Genomic DNA, 22410 nt, shown 5'->3' on the forward strand with positions numbered 1-22410 from the left:
GTCACGGAGCCAGAATGCATGGTCACGGAGCCAGTATGGTCACGGAGCCAGTATGCATGGTCACGGAGCCAGTATGGTCACAGAGCCAGTATGGCCACGGAGCCAGTATGCATGGTCATAGAGCCAGTATGCATGGTCACAGAGCCAGTATGCATGGTCACAGAGCCAGTATGGCCACGGAGCAGTATGGTCACAGAGCCAGTATGGTCACGGAGCCAGAATGCATGGTCACGGAGCCAGTATGGTCACGGAGCCAGAATGCATGGTCACGGAGCCAGTATGGTCACGGAGCCAGTATGCATGGTCACGGAGCCAGTATGCATGGTCACGGAGCCAGAATGCATGGTCACGGAGCCAGTATGGCCACGGAGCCAGAATGCATGGTCACGGAGCCAGTATGCATGGTCACGGAGCCAGTATGGCCACGGAGCCAGAATGCATGGTCACGGAGCCAGTATGGCCACGGAGCCAGAATGCATGGTCACGGAGCCAGTATGCATGGTCACGGAGCCAGTATGCATGGTCACGGAGCCAGTATGCATGGTCACGGAGCCAGTATGCATGGTCACGGAGCCAGTATGGTCACGGAGCCAGTATGCATGGTCACGGAGCCAGTATGGTCACGGCGCCAGAATGCATGGTCACGGAGCCAGTATGGTCACGGAGCCAGTATGGTCACGGAGCCAGTATGCATGGTCACGGAGCCAGTATGCATGGTCACGGAGCCAGTATGGTCACGGAGCCAGTATGCATGGTCACGGAGCCAGTATGGTCACGGAGCCAGTATGCATGGTCACGGAGCCAGTATGGTCACGGAGCCAGTATGCATGGTCACGGAGCCAGTATGCATGGTCACGGAGCAAGTATGGTCACGGAGCCAGAATGCATGGTCACGGAGCCAGAATGCATGGTCATGGTGGTTCTAAACATAAACAAGCTGTGTGCAGGTGGGACTCAGCTGTCACTGTCACTATAGCATTGTCACAATGACAGAGCACTGTAGAGTAAAAATATGTTTTATTTTCGGGGTATCCACTTCATATTGAGAGAATAGTAGAATACACAAGGTGCAATTTCTAAACGTTTCTCTTGTTATGTCAGTCACTGGATTAGCACATGTCAGCAAAACATTTTTTTACATTGGTAAATTAGTCTAGTCAGATCTGAACTCGTAGTAATCGTGGTCGAATTACCGACCTGGGAGCCCCCATTGATTTTCTTAGTCACTCCGATATCATATTACAACATCTTTCTCCTCCCTATGACAAAATATTCTCTCTGCCCCATGGCAAAATGTGTAGACTTGCAGGAAAGGAACTTCACATTTATTTTTACTGTCAGGAGTGGGACCACTAAAATGTTTTGCTCATAAGGTGGGGGTGGGTCCGTGATAGAACACATCAGTCAACCATTCCTTAGACATCGCAGAATTCTACTTCCAACACAAATAATGGTGAATTAAAATCATGTTGAGTCACTTGACATAATTTTTTGTAGACATTCAATTGGATAATAAATGGAACGGGTGCATTTCCAAACAGAACATCTGTCTTTGTTAAGAGGTAATAGATACAATTGTGACTGGTGTTAATGGGAATCTGTAAAGTGTGTCGAGACTCATTGTAAAAATGCACTTTACAATTAAGTAATCAACTTCAAAAAAAATCTAGCGATTTGACATGAACTCTTACCGTCCAGGTGGCAGACTTGGCTGTGGAGGACTGCTGGAAGGAGACGTCGAAGGTGTGTGTCCCGGCGTAGTCTGTGTTGGAGGGGATAGCCGGGGAGGGGGACATGGCGTCGAAGGTAGAGCTGGGCTGGGCGTAGGGTGAAGGAGCTGACACGTTGTTCTGGACATGGTCGTTGTTGTAGGGACTGGTGGAGGTAGAGCCGCCATTTTGTATGTTCTGATCCATGCTGTTCAGCAGCCCCAGGTTGGTATACTGTGACTGGACAGACAGAGAGAACTTTAAATGACCGATTGTACACCAAGGTCCAATGGAAAAAAATTCCACTTCCACTTTATCCCAAATCACGCCAAAATACACACAGAGGTTGGACAGGTTGGAACAGAGGGCAGCCATGTTGCGGTGGTCATGGAGCAGTTTTTAGGGGTTAAGGGCCACAGAGCCTTGCTCAAGAGGCCAGGTTGTTGCACTGTGATTAGAGAGAGGTGAGAAGATGGGGGGGGGGGACACCAAACACAGGAATGTCTCCTAGAAATGACTCGTAACAGGAGAATGTTACAGTGTTTCAGTCTAGAGCTCACAGATCAGTCTGAAACTCAATTTCCACAGATTGCAGATTTTTTTAAATGAATGTTTGAAGACAGATTACCCTTGGTTCATTGTCAAATGGTGGATCTGATCAAAGTGACAGAGTGGCTGAGGTGCTGAACTAGCCTTAAGGGACCAGCAGAGTTGTAGTTATGTGTCAACATGTCAGGTAACTTGTATTGGCTGACAGGGGCTAACAATGGCCAAACTCCCGGCCTTGTGTAAGATATGGTGGTGAGAAGAGCCCTTTTACATTTAACAAAAACAACAACAAAAAAACATGTTAAATTCGTATTTTCACATGTCGAGCTTAAATTTCACATGTATTAAAATGTAAAGTTCACATGTTAACACCACCTTGTCACCTCATGTGAATTTCAATTCCACATGTATTAAAATGTAAAGTTCACATGTTAACACCACCTTGTCACCTCATGTGAATTTCAATTCCACATGTAAAATGTGCCGTTTCACATGTTAAAAACGTTCACGTGAAAATCCGGTATGTAGTTTCACATGTGAAAAATCTCACGTTCACATGTGGAATTGCAAGTTCACATGTAAAAAAAACAAAAATCACACGTAAAAAAAATAAATAAAAATTAAATCACATTGATGAGATCTGAATTTGACATGTGGTAGTGAAATAGTGTTGTTCTCCTCACATGTGAAAAGGTGTTAACATGTTGCAGTAGCAATGTGTCCCCATGTGGAATTGCTAATTCTGTAAAAAAAAGGTAACTTAGCCTACCTGAAAATAATACTTAAAGTGTGTTAAAAAAATAACGATTTCTTATTTTGGAGTTTTACCGCCTCTCGTCTTCATACTTGGTGACCGTTAGAAGAAGTGAAAAACACTGAGTAGTTAGTGATCCATGTCTCCTCATTTATCCTGTTTAACATGTTAAAATTACCACCGTCAGAGTTCATCCGTTAACAATCTTAAAATTACAGCTTCATTTGAATAAATGTGATTAAAAATGTTTTACATCGTTAGACAGCTAAAGTTGACATTAAAGTGTGCAAAAAAGAAAGCACACGTGAAAGTGTAGCGGAGTCGTGATGGTTGTGCACGGTCACGTGACGAGGTAGCCCCACATGTGACTTAAACAGGTGTGTTGGCCCTCTTGGCTGAACGGCCAGACAATCCCGCCAGCTACAAAAAGCATACGTGAAATTTATATCACACGAAAAATGTTGGGAAACCACATGTGAAACAGAAGTGTCTGTCTCTTTTTTCCCCACATGCCATTTTAAACATGATTTGTTCACGGCAAAAAAGTCATGTGAAACTGCCCATAAGTTTCACATTTCTCTGTTAGCCTGCTTTTCTTTTTATAAAGCATGTGAGAAATAAAATGTGTGAAAACCAAGTGTCTGAGAGATATATATATTTTTTTTAACCTGAAATTTGAACAGGCAGTTAACCCACTGTTCCCAGGCCGTCATTGAAAATAAGAATTTGTTCTTAACTGACTTGCCTGGTTAAAATAAAGGTAAAATAAAATAAAATAAATAAATAAAAATTTGTTTATGTGATTATTTTTTGACACGTGTTTGTAAAACATGTGTTTGTTGTTGTTGTGAGGGGAGTCCCCCGCTGAGGGAGAAATACCGGTTTTCTTTCTGTAGGTCAACAGTATCTGGAAGAAGCCAAGATTACAATCTTCAAGCGTGTTTACTGAATGTTCTTATTGTTTCTTATCAGTAATATGAGCAATATTTATGGACTCGTATGTCAGCTGAGACATACTGTATAGTCTACAAACTTTTTTCAAAAAATGAGAAATGTACCATCCTCCTGTGACCCCCGATCCCATAGTTTAAGAAACCCTGCTGTAGAAACACTGAAGCCGATGATGAAATTATTTTAAAATAGTTCTGTTAAAAAAAGGTAAAAACCAACGTGTTTCGGCCCATAGCCTTCATCAGGGGTTTTACCTTCCCTAATAAAAAGGTTATAAATAATGAATACTTATATACTGTAGATTAGAAACATAGTGTCTCCATCAACATGTCCAGTAAACAGAAAGTAACAAGAGTTCCTGATTAATTAAGCATCGTTTCCATTCTGGTAGACCCTCCATGTCAACCGACTAACCCCCCCGCACATTCTGGTAGACCCTCCATGTCAACCGCCCCCCCCCGCACATTCTGGTAGACCCTCCATGTCAACCGCCCCCCCGCACATTCTGGTAGACCCTCCATGTCAACCCCCCCCCCCGCACATTGACCTTGTATAAAAGCCTCGTTATTTTCTAAGTGTTACATTTCATTATATTTCTTACTTTTGGAAAATTTATTTTGGAAAAAATTTCTGAAATTATTTATTGAACTGCATTGTTGGTTCGTAGGTTTCACTGTCAGGTCTACTACACCTGTTGTACTCAGCATTTCACTGTAAGGTCTACTACACCTGTTGTACTCAGCATTTCACTGTAAGGTCTACTACACCTGTTGTATTCAGCATTTCACTGTAAGGTCTACTACACCTGTTGTATTCAGCATTTCACTGTCAGGTCTACTACACCTGTTGTATTCAGCATTTCACTGTAAGGTCTACTACACCTGTTGTATTCAGCATTTCACTGTAAGGTCTACTACACCTGTTGTACTCAGCATTTCACTGTGAGGTCTACTACACCTGTTGTATTCAGCATTTCACTGTCAGGTCTACTACACCTGTTGTATTCAGCATTTCACTGTCAGGTCTACTACACCTGTTGTACTCAGCATTTCACTGTAAGGTCTACTACACCTGTTGTATTCAGCATTTCACTGTAAGGTCTACTACACCTGTTGTACTCAGCATTTCACTGTAAGGTCTACTACACCTGTTGTACTCAGCATTTCACTGTGAGGTCTACTACACCTGTTGTATTCAGCATTTCACTGTAAGGTCTACTACACCTGTTGTATTCAGCATTTCACTGTAAGGTCTACTACACCTGTTGTATTCAGCATTTCACTGTAAGGTCTACTACACCTGTTGTATTCAGCATTTCACTGTAAGGTCTACTACACCTGTTGTATTCAGCATTTCACTGTAAGATCTACTACACCTGTTATATTCAGCATTTCACTGTGAGGTCTACTACACCTGTTGTATTCAGCATTTCACTGTTAGGTCTACTACACCTGTTGTATTCAGCATTTCACTGTAAGGTCTACTACACCTGTTGTATTCAGCATTTCACTGTAAGGTCTACTACACCTGTTGTATTCAGCATTTCACTGTAAGGTCTACTACACCTGTTGTATTCAGCATTTCACTGTAAGGTCTACTACACCTGTTGTATTCAGCATTTCACTGTAAGGTCTACTACACCTGTTGTACTCAGCATTTCACTGTAAGGTCTACTACACCTGTTGTACTCAGCATTTCACTGTGAGGTCTACTACACCTGTTGTATTCAGCATTTCACTGTAAGGTCTACTACACCTGTTGTATTCAGCATTTCACTGTAAGGTCTACTACACCTGTTGTATTCAGCATTTCACTGTAAGATCTACTACACCTGTTGTATTCGGCATTTCACTGTAAGGTCTACTACACCTGTTGTATTCAGCATTTCACTGTAAGATCTACTACACCTGTTGTATTCGGCATTTCACTGTAAGGTCTACTACACCTGTTGTATTCGGCATTTCACTGTAAGGTCTACTACACCTGTTGTATTCAGCATTTCACTGTGAGGTCTACTACACCTGTTGTATTCAGCATTTCACTGTAAGGTCTACTACACCTGTTGTATTCAGCATTTCACTGTGAGGTCTACTACACCTGTTGTATTCAGCATTTCACTGTAAGGTCTACTACACCTGTTGTATTCAGCATTTCACTGTGAGGTCTACTACACCTGTTGTATTTGACACGTGACAAAATCTGATTTGATCAGCCTCCTCAGATCAATGGCTCCTTCCCAGTAATTTAGTTGAACAATGATACCACCGCCACAGTACTGGGGAAACAGCTCCCCAGCTGAGGTGAGATTTCCCAACCTATTCTACAGTCCGCTTGTTGATCAGACTCAGATCTGTTTTCTTACCGGTATTTGAAGTCTATTATTATGGTTGTTAAATTTAGATTTATAGACTTTCCATACACAAAAATAGACACTATCTGCCAGTACAAGTAAACAGTTAACTGTAGCTACTACTGTATAAGAGAGCCAACATCTAGAGACTGAGGGGACAGGGTTCACACAGCCGGAGTAGCTTGACAATCAAAATGGCCACCTGTTGAGAGGAGGGAGAATGTTCCCTGGACCTCAGCCAGCTTCCTTCCTTTCCTCCCCATTCTGCTCCACGTTTCCCTCTCCCTCCCCCTTCTGCCTCCCCCCCTTCGATCTCCCTCCCTCCCTGCCTCTCCCCCTTCCCTCTCCCCAGCTCTATCCACTCTGTGCCACGTCTCCCTCCCTCCTTGCCCCCCCCCTCCCAGCTCTATCCACTCTGCGCCACGTCTCCCTCTCCCTCCCTCCCTCCCTCCTTTCCCCCCCCTTCTGTCTCTCCCTCCCTCCCTGCCTCTCCCCCTTCCCTCTCCCTCCCTCCTCCCAGCTCTATCCACTCTGCGCCACGTCGCCCTCCCTCCTTGCCCCCCCTCCCTGCCTCCCCCCCTGCCTCCCCCCCTTCCCTCTCCCTCCCTCCCTCCTTCCAGCTCTATCCACTCTGCTCCTCCATTCCACTCCATTTATAAACTGCACATTCCAGTCCGAGGTGTCTCTTTAGACACCCATTAATCTCTGCAGGACAGACAGGCAGTCAAGGGCCCCTTGTTTATTTCAGGCTGCACGGTCCCCTGTCCCACACAGCTGTCCAGCACACGCCCTCCCACTCACATCACCAGGTGCTGCTTGCTGTGTGCCAGGTGACAAACACACACACACACACACACACACACACACACACACACACACACACAGAAACAGCACCTGAGGGAAGTCATCCCAGCCAACCTCAGCCTAACACAGAAACAGCACCTGAGGGAAGTCATCCCAGTTAACCTCAACCTAACACAGAAACAGCACCCGAGGGAAGTCAACCCAGCTAACCTCAACCTAACACAGAAACAGCACCCGAGGGAAGTCAACCCAGCTAACCTCAACCTAACACAGAAGCCGCCCCAAGGGAGATGCTTTAGGATTTGGGCCTGTGTTCCACCAGTCCGCTCAACCCCCTGGAAACAATGACACTGGGTCTCTGAAGAGCCTGTCCGGGTTAGACCGGGCAGGTGTCAGGAGACAAGTGTATTGTGAAGGGAACACACACACACACACACACACACGAGAAGATATCTCCGTCCTGGAGAAAGCATACCCTCCATCCAACATACAGTAGGAGGTTTTCTCACGCCTGCACAGTGATACACACTCCTTCACAGTGATACACACTCCTTCACAGTGATACACACTCCTTCACAGTGATACACACTCCTTCACAGTGATACACACTCCTTCACAGTGATACACACGCCTTCACAGTGATACACACGCCTTCACAGTGATACACACTCATTCACAGTGATACACACTCCTTCACAGTGATACACACTCCTTCACAGTGATACACACGCCTTCACAGTGATACACACTCCTTCACAGTGATACACACTCCTTCACAGTGATACACACTCCTTCACAGTGATACACACGCCTTAACAGCGATACACACTCCTTCACAGTGATACACACTCCTTCACAGTGATACACACTCCTTCACAGTGATACACACGCCTTAACAGTGATACACACTCCTTCACAGTGATACACACTCATTCACAGTGATACACACGCCTTAACAGTGATACACACTCCTTCACAGTGATACACACTCATTCACAGTGATACACACTCCTTCACAGTGATACACACTCCTTCACAGCGATAAACACGCATTCACAGTGATACACACTCCTTCACAGTGATACACACTCCTTCACAGTGATACACACTCCTTCACAGTGATACACACGCCTTCACAGTGATACACACTCATTCACAGTGATACACACGCCTTAACAGTGATACACACTCCTTCACAGTGATACACACTCCTTCACAGTGATACACACTCCTTCACAGTGATACACACTCCTTCACAGTGATACACACGCCTTAACAGTGATACACACTCCTTCACAGTGATACACACTCATTCACAGTGATACACACGCCTTAACAGTGATACACACTCCTTCACAGTGATACACACTCATTCACAGTGATACACACTCCTTCACAGTGATACACACTCCTTCACAGCGATAAACACGCATTCACAGTGATACACACTCCTTCACAGTGATACACACTCCTTCACAGTGATACACACTCCTTCACAGTGATACACACGCCTTCACAGTGATACACACTCATTCACAGTGATACACACGCCTTAACAGTGATACACACTCCTTCACAGTGATACACACTCATTCACAGTGATACACACTCCTTCACAGTGATACACACTCCTTCACAGCGATAAACACACCTTCACAGTGATACACACTCCTTCACAGTGATACACACTCCTTCACAGTGATACACACTCCTTCACAGTGATACACACGCCTTCACAGTGATACATTGACCAAGGTCTATTGACCAAGGTCCAAGTAGTGCACTATATAAAGGAATAAGGTGCCCATAGAACTGGCCAAAGTAGTAGACTATTTAGAGAATAGAGTGCCATTTGGGATTCATTCTGGGTGAAGGCAAGCCTGGTTAGGATCAGATCACTAGGCTAGATTAGCCTCATGCTAAAGGCTAGCCTGGTTAGGATCAGATCACTAGGCTAGATTAGCCTCAGGCTAAAGGTTAGCCTGGTTAGGATCAGATCACTAGGCTAGATTATCCTCAGGCTAAAGGCTAGCCTGGTTAGGATCAGATGGTCTAAGATAAGCTTATTATGCTAACGACATCAGCTAGGGATTCATTCATCTTGGGTAACCCAGAACTAATCTTGCGTAATTGGTCGTATGCTTGATGAAGTTCTGGGTCTATACATGTTAAGAGAAGAGATGGAACGAGGATCCAGGGTTCTCCTTGGATGTCCCCTCCCCGTCCGAAAGACACTAAACCCCTGAGAAACTGTGATCTGTCCGAACCACTGGAACTAATGCTGCTCATTATCTCACGCACCCCGTTGTATCAGGACAGCTCTACGCTACCATTTATGTTAACATAGTCTGTCCACCAGAGATTAGGGACTAGTGTGTATCCTGGAACTTTGTGTGTGTGTGTGTGTGTGTGTTTGTGTGTGTGTGTGTGTGTGTGTGTGTGTGTGTGTGCACGCACACGCTAGTAGCTACCTGGCTACCTGGTGTTTTTAAATGAAAACCCTGATGCCAGAGACCAGACATCAACGCCATTCAGGTGGAGAGTTGACAGGAGGTGGATGAGATGCCATGATGAGATTCACTTCATACCAGGACTATGGCCTAAGAGGTTCCACTTCATACCAGGACTATGGCCTAAGAGGTTCCACTTCATACCAGGACTATGGCCTAAGAGGTTCCACTTCCTACCAGGACTATGGCCTAAGAGGTTCCACTTCCTACCAGGACTAAGGCCTAAGAGGTTCCACTTCCTACCAGGACTATGGCCAAAGAGGTTCCACTTCATACCAGGACTATGGCCTAAGAGGTTCCACGTCATACCAGGACTATGGCCTAAGAGGTTCCACGTCATACCAGGACTATGGCCTAAGAGGTTCCACTTCATACCAGGACTATGGCCTAAGAGGTTCCACGTCATACCAGGACTATGGCCTAAGAGGTTCCACTTCTTACGTTCCCACCTTTTATTACATTCCAGGCTTGAATGAAAACATCATGGGAAGACAAAGGTAAATATGGATTCCAATTTGAAACAAGGGAACCACCTAAAGTCAGCTTGAATGTTTAACTGAGTGGAAGTGGAAGCTATCAACCCTTAAAAAGAGAGATATTCAGGCCCCTTCTTCCTCTTCCCTTTAAAATCAGGTCTGATTCCACTGCAATACAGCAGCCATTTAAATCACCCCTTTAGCTGCTCTTAAAAACAACCTTCCGTTTACAGCCCTGCTCCTCCTAGCCCTCTGAGGCCCAGCCCCTGGGGGCGGAGGTCAGGCAGAAACACAATGCACTCCTCCTAGCCCTCTGAGGCCCAGCCCCTGGGGGCGGAGGTCAGGCAGAAACACAATGCACGCCTCCTAGCCCTCTGAGGCCCAGCCCCTGGGGGCGGAGGTCAGGCAGAAACACAATGCACTCCTCCTAGCCCTCTGAGGCCCAGCCCCTGGGGGCGGAGGTCAGGCAGAAACACAATGCACTCCTCCTAGCCCTCTGAGGCCCAGCCCCTTTGGGCGGAGGTCAGGCAGAAACACAATGCACGCCTCCTAGCCCTCTGAGGCCCAGCCCCTGGGGGCGGAGGTCAGGCAGAAACACAATGCACGCCTCCTAGCCCTCTGAGGCCCAGCCCCTGGGGGCGGAGGTCAGGCAGAAACACAATGCACGCCTCCTAGCCCTCTGAGGCCCAGCCCCTGGGGGCGGAGGTCAGGCAGAAACACAATGCACTCCTCCTAGCCCTCTGAGGCCCAGCCCCTGGGGGCGGAGGTCAGGCAGAAACACAATGCACGCACCCTCTTCCCTTTTATAGTCAACTCCTTTTGGCCATCAGTGCACTATATTACACCCTACATGGGAAATAAGAGTGACATTTGGGACGCACAAACACAATCAAAAAAGGCCTTGATGTCCTCAACAGCTTTTAATAAAGCTGGTGAAAAAGTTGCTGCTCAAATGGAAAGCAGTCTGTTCTGTTCCAGGTCTCTTGAGTTTTTCTTCGTCTAAAAGGCAGGCAGATTCTGGAGTCAACATTTCAGAATCTAAGCACCGGTGGGAAAACTAATTCCAAATGGTACCCTATTCCCTATGTAGTGCACTACTTTAGACCCTATTCCCTATGTAGTGCACTACTTTAGACCCTATTCCCTATGTAGTGCACTACTTTAGACCCTATTACCTATGTAGTGCACTACTTTTGACCGGGGCCCCATAGGGTTGTCTGAGAGCCCATAGTGCTGTGGTTAAAAGTAGTGGACGAGGCCAGAGTGCTTGCTACCCTATTGACCTTCAGAGTGATAGCCTGTCGATTCCACAAGAGGATTCCAAATGATGTGAGTATGCAGAGACACACATATCAGAGATTCCTCAAATGCAAACAGCAGCAGCTCTCACTCAATAGGTCAGCATCATTACTGCTGGTATTCATAGTGAATGTTGTATCATGACTATTTGGTTTGGCACATACTAGACACCTACTGTAGGATCTTAGCTTGATCACCCGGTTGGCCACCCTGTCGATGCAGGAAATGCTAACTTTAAAAACAAAATGTCAGACTTGATTTACCCTGACTAAAAATGTCAGACTTGATTTACCCTGACTAAAAATGTCAGACTTGATTTACCCTGACTAAAAATGTCAGACTTGATTTACCCTGACTAAAAATGTCAGACTTGATTTACCCTGACTAAAAATGTCAGACTTGATTTACCCTGACTAAAAATGTCAGACTTGATTTACCCTGACTAAAAATGTCAGACTTGATTTACCCTGACTAAAAAATGTATCAACCCCTATAAAAAATGTCCACGAATTATAATCCTCACAATAATTCCCATTTCCTGTTGCTGTAGGATTATTTTCCTGCTGGGAGAATCTGGTCAAATTAAGATTTTACATCTATGTGTATGTGCATTGACATTTTTTTGATTTGACAGTTTAAAAATAGTCTTATATTTAGTCCCACTCTCTCCATGAATCAGTTGCCATAGTTTTGGAACCATATGAATTTATATGGGCTATTTAGGATACGGGTTGGAACCAATCAGATTCATCTGAGATACAGTAGTCCCAATTCATTATTTGACATGACCAAATATTAGGCTTACTTTAACTGGCAACATTTCCTCTCTGGTGAAAGTGATGCTGCTTATTCTATTGTTACTAACTCTTTACCACCAGGAGAAAGTTCAGAGACAGGGGAGGTCAATAAATCGGACCCCTACTCCTTGCAATAGCTTATAGCTATTACTATACAAGGCAGCATGAGGCAATTGATCACCTCAGAACTTTAAAACTGCCAATAAATGACAGGAACCAGAGGAGACCGTTGCCCCAGGGAGGAATAGAAGAGGACCTGGCCCTTAGACCTGGCCCGAGGGGAGAATACATTCCAGCCTCTCCTCTGACCTGCACTGTGGTCCCTGGGTCAGTCTGAAGGGTGTGGGTGGTCCCTGGGTCAGTCTGAAGGGTGGAGGTGGTCCCTGGGTCAGTCTGAAGGGTGGAGTTGGTCCCTGGGTCAGTCTGAAGGGTGGAGTTGGTCCCTGGGTCAGTCTGAAGGGTGTGGGTAGTCCCTGGGTCAGTCTGAAGGGTGGAGGTGGTCCCTGGGTCAGTTTGAAGGGTGAAGGTTGTCCCTGGGTCAGTCTGAAGGGTGTGGGTGGTCCCTGGGTCAGTCTGAAGGGTGTGGGTAGTCCCTGGGTCAGTCTGAAGGGTGGAGTTGGTCCCTGGGTCAGTCTGAAGGGTGGAGGTGGTCCCTGGGTCAGTCTGAAGGGTGAAGGTGGTCCCTGGGTCAGTCTGAAGGGTGGAGTTGGTCCCTGGGTCAGTCTGAAGGGTGGAGGTGGTTCCTGGGTCAGTCTGAAGGGTGTGGGTGGTCCCTGGGTCAGTCTGAAGGGTGGAGGTGGTTCCTGGGTCAGTCTGAAGGGTGGAGGTGGTCCCTAGGTCAGTCTGAAGGGTGAAGGTGGTCCCTGGGTCAGTCTGAAGGGTGGAGGTGGTTCCTGGGTCAGTCTGAAGGGTGTGGGTGGTCCCTGGGTCAGTCTGAAGGGTGGAGGTGGTTCCTGGGTCAGTCTGAAGGGTGTGGGTGGTCCCTGGGTCAGTCTGAAGGGTGGAGGTGGTTCCTGGGTCAGTCTGAAGGGTGGAGGTGGTCCCTGGGTCAGTCTGAAGGGTGGAGGTGGTCCCTGGGTCAGTCTGAAGGGTGGAGGTGGTCCCTGGGTCAGTCTGAAGGGTGGAGTTGGTCCCTGGGTCAGTCTGAAGGGTGGAGTTGGTCCCTGGGTCAGTCTGAAGGGTGGAGGTGGTCCCTGGGTCAGTCTGAAGGGTGGAGGTGGTCCCTGGGTCAGTCTGAAGGGTGGAGTTGGTCCCTGGGTCAGTCTGAAGGGTGGAGGTGGTCCCTGGGTCAGTCTGAAGGGTGGAGGTGGTCCCTGGGTCAGTCTGAAGGGTGAAGGTGGTCCCTGGGTCAGTCTGAAGGGTGGAGTTGGTCCCTGGGTCAGTCTGAAGGGTGGAGGTGGTTCCTGGGTCAGTCTGAAGGGTGGAGGTGGTCCCTAGGTCAGTCTGAAGGGTGAAGGTGGTCCCTGGGTCAGTCTGAAGGGTGGAGGTGGTTCCTGGGTCAGTCTGAAGGGTGGAGGTGGTCCCTGGGTCAGTCTGAAGGGTGAAGGTGGTCCCTGGGTCAGTCTGAAGGGTGGAGTTGGTCCCTGGGTCAGTCTGAAGGGTGGAGGTGGTTCCTGGGTCAGTCTGAAGGGTGGAGGTGGTCCCTGGGTCAGTCTGAAGGGTGAAGGTGGTCCCTGGGTCAGTCTGAAGGGTGGAGGTGGTTCCTGGGTCAGTCTGAAGGGTGGAGGTGGTCCCTAGGTCAGTCTGAAGGGTTGAGGTGGTCCCTGGGTCAGTCTGAAGTGTGAAGGTGGTCCCTGGGTCAGTCTGAAGGGGGGAGGTGGTCCCTGGGGTGAGGGGTGAGTGGTGTCTAGGGTGGGGGCATTAACAGCTCTAGCAGGGTGGACTGGAGGCCTAGAGCCACAAGAACAATAATACATCAGGGTAAAAGCCAACCCAAACATCTAGAGACCTCCCAGACCTCCCTTGCTGCATCTTGGGTAACTGTGCTTCAACAATAAGAAGAACGCTGAATCAAAAATGCCGTTCAAGGGAGGGTTGCTAGGAGGAAGCCTCTGCTGTCAAAAAAGAACCAAACTGCCCGTCTTAACTTTCTCGGAGACCACCTGGACAAACCTAAAAAAGGTTTCTGGAAGTCCATGGACTGACCTTTTTGGTCAATCAACATCGCTAAGTTTGACGAAAACCCAACACTGCCTACCACCAAAATAACCTTATCCCAACATTCCAGCATGGTGCTGGGAATGTCAAGATCTGGGGCTGCTTTTCCTCTAGATCTGGATGACTAGATCATTAAGGGAACCATGAATTCTTAGGTACACCAGGAGATTCTGGAACAGAACGTCATGCCATCAGTCAAGGAGCTAAAGCTGGGCCAAAAATTGATATTTCAACAAGACAACGAGCCAAAGAGCATTCAATCAAATCTACCAAAGAATGGCTCAGGAGAAAGAAGATTTGTGTTTTGGATTGGCCAAAGTCCTGCACCTAAATCCAATCGAGACGCTGTGGCAGGACCTGAAGCGGGAAGTTCATGCCAGACACCCCTCAAACCTCACTACAATTGGCTAAGTTCTGCAAGGAGGTGTGGTCAGAAACAGATGTCATAGACTGATTACTGGCTATAGGAGACGTTTGCTCCAAGTTGTCACTGCTAATGGAGGTGCTACAAGCTATTGACTAAAGGAGCTCAGATATTTTTGCACACATCAAATCTGAGTTTCTGTTAAATAAACCACCTTTGTTAAATAAACAATCAAAATATATTTAAATTTTTATGTCATTTACTTGGAATGTCTTTAGATAAGGATAAGGATTTTTATTTAAATATTTTCTAGCTAAAATAATGACCAGACCTGTAGGGTTCACAAACTTTCAAGCAGTACTGTATACCTGCTGGGGTGGGCAGAGCAGGTGATTGTATCTACAACAACACACCATTAAAGCAATTACGAGCGGGGACTAAAACAGCAGCGCCTGGCCCGCCCCATTCCTGATGTCCCTGGAGGCTCCCTGGAAAGATAAGAGGGAGGAACCTGATACTTTACCCAGAGTCTGCATCCTAAATGGCAGAATTAGTGCACTGTGTAGGTAACAGGAGGATCTTTGGGACACAGCCTGAAGGGATATAGGTGGACAGAGAGAACTCCGCTCAGTAAACTTAAAAGAGTTGACCTGTCACACCTGCAATCTGCCCCCTACAAATCTGAGAAGCCATCAGTGATCCTTACGGATCTGAGAAGCCATCAGTGATCCTTACGGATCTGAGAAGCCATCAGTGATCCTTACGGATCTGAGAAGCCATCAGTGATCCTTACGGAGACGGCACGTTTGATACCAACTCCTTTTTATTTATAACTTCACAAAAGAAAAGTCCCCTACTTATCACCTGTTTAAAAACAGAATATGCATGACGGTTCATTCTTAAACTGAAATATAAGTGTTTTTATGTATTTAACAATCTCTTTACAAATTAAAAAAAAATAAGGATTTCCCCTGCCCCCATTCCAACTATCTTTTCAGAAGAAATCTGAGACTGTGAGAGCATTACAAACCAAACCTGTGGACCGTTGGGTTACCTGTCCCCAGATTAAAACCCACAGGAAGGGGGTTCAGAGGTCTCAGGTAAATCCTCTATCTACGGCCATCCACTGTGTGTGTTGATGCCAGTCCTATACCAGCAGAGTAGAGCCGTCAGGTACTAGGTAGACAGACACCCTGAGCGCTAAGAATGGTGGGTTTTAGATGATCAACCAGACAGAGCTGTTTAGCTCTAACGGCCATCCTAGAAGGGGTGGAGAGTAGCAGATTGACACCAGGAGACTGTAGTCTTAACAGATAACATAATGGAACAAATAAAATAGGATTCGTTCTATGTTTAATGACATTAACACAGTTCAGAAGTGTTAATCTGCCCCCCCCCCCCCCAAAAAAGCATATTACAAAAATATCAAGATAACAATTGTCATAAAAATATGAGAAACTATGAATTCCAGAAATATAAAATGTTCAGGGCTACTAAATCAAATCAAATCAAATGTAAAGCCCTTCGTACATCAGCTGATATCTCAAAGTGCTGTACAGAAACCCAGCCTAAAACCCCCAAAACAGCAAGCAATGCAGGTGTAGAAGCACGGCCACTACAGAAATAACTTGACTTGTTCAAAGTAAAGTGATATTTGACACAAATGATCCAGAAATAGAACAGGATCATAAATAAACAAAAAGCCTGAATACTGAATATAATCACGGTGACTAGTTGTCGTCACCATTATCTGTTGTTGTCAACAGAAACAGAACTTTCTACTGTGTCACTACTGTCTCGAAAACAATCATCTTTGGACGCATTTCCAGATGGCCATTTTAGAAGAGACCCTTATTTCACTCCCTCCTGTAATTCAAACCGCCAAAACAGCTTTAAAACCACACATTTCTGTTTCCCGTCAATTATATTTGGCTCCGTTTTGGATAACCCCAAATATGTTTAGAATGCATCAATCTAGCTTCATAATGTCACAAACATTTGACATTCTTTACCTGATTTCATTCAACCACCTGAACTATGGCACATTATTTCAGGCTATATTGTTTCCATGTAAAATTGACATTTTTCTGTTCCTTATACAACGTGAAAAGAGCACTGCTCTGCAAGGCTCATCAAATCCACCCATCAACCACCATTTTATCTTCTGTCTGGAAATGGAATCACAGGAATAATCTTTATCAAAGCCACAACTAGGCTTCTACACAATACCAATTCACACAAAGTTACAGGATCATTTGGGGAGATAAATCAGACATGATTTCTATTTTGATTCTGTTCTGTGTTTTTACAATTCAGCAGATAATCAAAATCAGTCTAAAATCCCAGAAAAGCAATACTATCCATTACATAATTACTGAACATTCACAGTCTTGTCAGATGAAGGTGAAAACACTGATGTAACTAGAACTATTGGAAATATAACTATTATAACTAGAACTATTGGAACTAGAACTATTATAATTAGAACTATTGGAACTAGAACTATTGGAACTAGAACTATTATAATTAGAACTATTATAATTAGAACTATTGGAACTAGAACTATTATAATTAGAACTATTATAATTAGAACAATTGGAACTAGAACTATTGGAATTAGATCTAATGGAACTAGAACTATTATAACTAGAACTATTGGAACTAGAACTATTATAATTAGAACTATTATAATTAGAACTATTGGAACTAGAACTATTATAATTAGAACTATTGGAACAGGAACTAATGGAAATATAACTATTATAATTAGAACTATTGGAACAGGAACTAATGGAACTAGAACTATTATAATTAGAACTATTATAACTAGAACTATTGGAACTAGAACTATTATAATTAGAACTATTGGAACTAGAACTATTATAATTAGAACTATTGGAACAGGAACTAATGGAAATATAACTATTATAATTAGAACTATTGGAACAGGAACTAATGGAACTAGAACTATTATAATTAGAACTATTATAACTAGAACTATTGGAACTAGAACTATTATAATTAGAACTATTGGAACTAGAACTATTATAATTAGAACTATTGGAACAGGAACTAATGGAAATATAACTATTAAAATTAGAACTATTGGAACAGGAACTAATGGAACTAGAACTATTATAATTAGAACTATTGGAACTAGAACTATTATAATTAGAACTATTGGAACAGGAACTAATGGAACTATCACTATTATAATTAGAACTATTGGAACAGGAACTAATGGAACTAGAACTATTATAATTAGAACTATCCATTCCACATCTCAACAGGACAGGGTAGCGGAGCAGAGCAGCCATTTCATATAGCACCTTTTCCTCTATTCAACAAACACTCCAGGTGTTGACATTCCCCTGCACACACACACACACACACACACACACACACACACACACACACACAACGCCACTAAATCGAAATGCAAACAAAGAGGAATCTGTCGCCAAAACATCTTTCTCTGTTTGTGTGTGAGTGCCACAGACAGATTTAAAATGACCACTTGTGGTTTTTAACTACTGAAACATATTCCTTTGTTAAATGAAGCTCTATACCGGCACTAAGCCCTAATCCGCCAATAACCTCAGAGCCCAAAACATATCAAACTGACTTCATGGGGTGAAATCTAACATATAAAAGTGGCAGTAACAGTCCTATTAGGTATTTCAGTTTGAGGCCTGACATCAAATATTCCATCTGTCCCACTACCATCAAAGCTCCATGGAGCCAAGGGGATGTTAGTGGTCCCTGATGCCCCAGTAGGACCCTCCTCCCTGGGCCTTACCTCGCTGTACGACGTGGGCGTCCCCGTCTCCAGATACAACATGTTGGCGCTGAGGTTTAGCAGTGCTGCTGCTGTGTGCTCCACTGACTCCAGGATGAATCTACACCTCTGGTCCCTGTCTCAGTCTGAATGAACGAGTGGCTATGAGGACTATGGATGACAACAGGACAGGACAAGCAGAGAGTCTCTATAGGAATCTATGGGAGGGAGATATATACCAGGGGGTGGGGGTGGGGGGGTAGGGAGGAGGAGGGATCTGAGGAGGTACCTGTCCAATACCTGGGGTGGTAAGTCCACACCCATCTCCCAGAGAAGCTCTCTGGTTCTCCTTGTGTCTCTCCCTAAAGACGCTCTGCAGCGATACACATTGTCAAACACATACAGTTCACTCAGTAGATTCCCTTCTTCTATCGTCAACATCAACACAGCCAGTAGAGTTAATACAAACTGCTTTCTGACAACTCACTGCTCTGTTCTACATTACAATATGTCAACACAAATAGCTTTGAATATCCACATGGAGTATTACGTTCTAACGTCCTTAAAGGCTCTGAATGCTGAACTGACCTGCTGTTGGAAACCTGGAAGTGTAGCCTGTAGAGGCTAAACAACATGTCTGATGTATTGGCTGGAAGTGTAGCCTGTAGAGGCTAAACAACATGTCTAAAGTATTGGCTGGAAGTGTAGCCTGTAGAGGCTAAACAACATGTCTGATGTATTGGATGTTAGCTGGAAGTGTAGCCTGTAGAGGCTAAACAACATGTCTGATGTATTGGCTGGAAGTGTAGCCTGTAGAGGCTAAACAACATGTCTGATGTATTGGCTGGAAGTGTAGCCTGTAGAGGCTAAACAACATGTCTGATGTATTGGCTGGAAGTGTAGCCTGTAGAGGCTAAACAACATGTCTGATGTATTGGCTGGAAGTGTAGCCTGTAGAGGCTAAACAACATGTCTGATGTATTGGCTGGAAGTGTAGCCTGTAGAGGCTAAACAACATGTCTGATGTATTGGCTGGAAGTGTAGCCTGTAGAGGCTAAACAACATGTCTGATGTATTGGCTGGAAGTGTAGCCTGTAGAGGCTAAACAACATGTCTGATGTATTGGCTGGAAGTGTAGCCTGTAGAGGCTAAACAACATGTCTGATGTATTGGCTGGAAGTGTAGCCTGTAGAGGCTAAACAACATGTCTGATGTATTGGCTGGAAGTGTAGCCTGTAGAGGCTAAACAACATGTCTGATGTATTGGCTGGAAGTGTAGCCTGTAGAGGCTAAACAACATGTCTGATGTATTGGATGTTAGCTGGAAGTGTAGCCTGTAGAGGCTAAACAACATGTCTGATGTATTGGCTGGAAGTGTAGCCTGTAGAGGCTAAACAACATGTCTGATGTATTGGATGTTAGCTGGAAGTGTAGCCTGTAGAGGCTAAACAACATGTCTGATGTATTGGCTGGAAGTGTAGCCTGTAGAGGCTAAACAACATGTCTGATGTATTGGATGTTAGCTGGAAGTGTAGCCTGTAGAGGCTAAACAACATGTCTGATGTATTGGATGTTAGCTGGAAGTGTAGCCTGTAGAGGCTAAACAACATGTCTGATGTATTGGCTGTTAGCTGGAAGTGTAGCCTGTAGAGGCTAAACAACATGTCTGATGTATTAGCTGTTAGTGTAGCCTGTAGAGGCTAAACAACATGTCTGATGTATTAGCTGGAAGTGTAGCCTGTAGAGGCTAAACAACATGTCTGATGTCTTGGATGTTAGCTGGAAGTGTAGCCTGTAGAATCTAAACAACAACCAATAATATAAAACCAATAAATTAATAGCACATTGAATAAGCTAAATACACAGAAATGCTACATTATAACATTATCCACTACATTACTGTCTGTCTTATTACATGACCCCCATCAAGAGATACCACTACATTACTGTCTGTCTTCTTACATGACGCCCCCTCTCTATGTAGTGTTGTCTTAGGTCTCTTTGTGTAGTGTTGTCTTAGGTCTCTCTTTATGTAGTGTTGTCTTAGGTCTCTTTGTGTAGTGTTGTCTTAGGTCTCTCTGTCTAGTGTTGTCTTAGGTCCCTCTATGTAGTGTTGTCTTAGGTTTCTCTTTATGTAGTGTTGTCTTAGGTCCCTCTATGTAGTGTTGTCTTAGGTCTCTCTTTATGTAGTGTTGTCTTAGGTCTGTCTTTATGTAGTGCTGTCTTAGGTCCCTCTATGTAGTGTTGTCTTAGGTCCCTCTATGTAGTGTTGTCTTAGGTCCCTCTTTATGTAATATTGTCTTAGGTCCCTCTTTATGAAGTGTTGTCTTAGGTCTCTCTTTATGTAATGCTGTCTTAGGTCTCTCTTTATGTAATGTTGTCTTAGCTCCCTCTATGTAGTGTTGTCTTAGGTCTCTATGTAGTGTTGTCTTAGGTCTCTCTTTATGTAATGTTGTCTTAGGTCCCTCTATGTAGTGTTGTCTTAGGTCTCTCTTTATGTAATGCTGTCTTAGGTCTCTCTTTATGTAGTGTTGTCTTAGGTCTCTCTTTATGTAATGTTGTGGTGTCTCTTTATGTAGTGTTGTGTGTTTTGTCCTATATTTTTATTTATCCCAGGAGGCCTTTTGGTAGGCCGGATGCCTTTTGGTAGGCTGTCATTGTAAATAAGAATTTTAACTGACTTGCCTAGTTAAATAAAATATTGAATAAATACTGCAACCTGAGTGTCTGGAAGTTTCATAAGAGAGGTGGTTGATGAAGGGTAAGTGGGGTGGAGGTGGGGTAAATTCTATTCCTGCAGGACAAGAAGGGGAAACTCTTGCCCTCTGGCCCGAAGTTAAACTCTTTCAAAGCTGTCACTATACGGAGCAGAACCCTTACTACTCTGTGCCCTTGAGTCATTTATCGCTGATTGTCTACAATCAGTAGCGACACCCAACAAGCCTGCCCAGACCCCATGTCCAGGGGCCACAGACCTACCAGGACCCACTGACCACTACACACCCAGCCTGCCCAGACCCCATGTCCAGGGGCCACAGACCTACCAGGACCCCCTGACCACTACACACCCAGCCTGCCCAGACCCCATGTCCAGGGGCCACAGACCTACCAGGACCCCCTGACCACTACACACCCAGCCTGCCCAGACCCCATGTCCAGGAGCCACAGACCTACCAGGACCCCCTGACCACTACACACCCAGCCTGCCCAGACCCCATGTCCAGGAGCCACAGACCTACCAGGACCCCCTGACCACTACACACCCAGTCAGGGACGGAAATGAAGATAGGCTATCACTTCTCAGACTGGGCTATGACAAACTATTCAGCCGGTGAGTGAAACGCAGACTTTTACGATATTGCATGGCACAGATATGTGACCCGAGCCAATAGAATGTCTAGTAGATATAGCCCAGCTGGCCAATCCCCAGGAATCTTGCGTTCCAGCCCAGGCTCCTTGGGCTGCAGACTTTACAAGTCAGCCTGCACTGGCTGTAGAGCAGAGAGACACGTTAAACCAAAATGGCCCCCATTCTGATGTTATGGCCTTCCTCTCACCTGCCACAGTACGGTGACCTCATCTCATTCAAGCCCTGACCTCTTTTGACGCTAGTAATTAGTTGAGTTAGCTAAACCAACTTGAATTGTGTTAAGAAAACATTGGAAAAATGTTGAAGAGAGGTTAGGGAACTCTTTGGTTGTGGTTCTGAATACCGATCCTGTGCAGGTGTTGCTACACATGGTCTGCCACTGCGAGGATGATCAGCTGTCCGTCCTGTCTCCCTGTAGCGCTGTCTTGGGCGTCTCACAGTACGGACATTGCAATTTATTTCTGCAGTCCTCATGCCTCCTTGCAGCATGCCTAAGGCACATTCACGCAGATGAGCAGGGACCCTGGGCATCTTTCTTTTGG

The 22410-nt window shown here is 45.1% G+C and overlaps 1 protein-coding gene across 20 annotated transcripts in view; it reads right to left on the reverse strand.

Moving 5' to 3' along the window:
- LOC110524472 (tumor protein 63) overlaps window positions 1-22410 on the reverse strand; it is a 121139-nt gene that overhangs the window by 44682 nt on the left and 54047 nt on the right. For 10 of the 20 annotated variants that reach the window (XR_016495159.1, XM_090230909.1, XM_090231275.1 and 7 more), the window contains exons 1-2: window positions 18520-18708; window positions 1692-1949 (exon numbers count right to left, since the gene is read on the reverse strand). Coding sequence is in view for 18 of the 20 variants with exons in the window: in XM_090230909.1 (XP_090087035.1) it covers window positions 1692-1949; window positions 18520-18561 (300 nt within the window). In the remaining 2 variants the exon portion in view is untranslated. Of the gene's footprint in view, window positions 1-1691; window positions 1950-18519; window positions 18709-22410 lie in introns of those variants that run through there. The other 10 variants (XR_016495098.1, XM_036980419.2, XM_036980330.2 and 7 more) reach the window with 1 other exon arrangement.

Source organism: Oncorhynchus mykiss, chromosome 1 (genome assembly GCF_057628025.1).
Source record: "Oncorhynchus mykiss isolate SJ-2025 chromosome 1, ASM5762802v1, whole genome shotgun sequence".
In the NCBI taxonomy this organism is placed as follows: domain Eukaryota; kingdom Metazoa; phylum Chordata; class Actinopteri; order Salmoniformes; family Salmonidae; genus Oncorhynchus; species Oncorhynchus mykiss.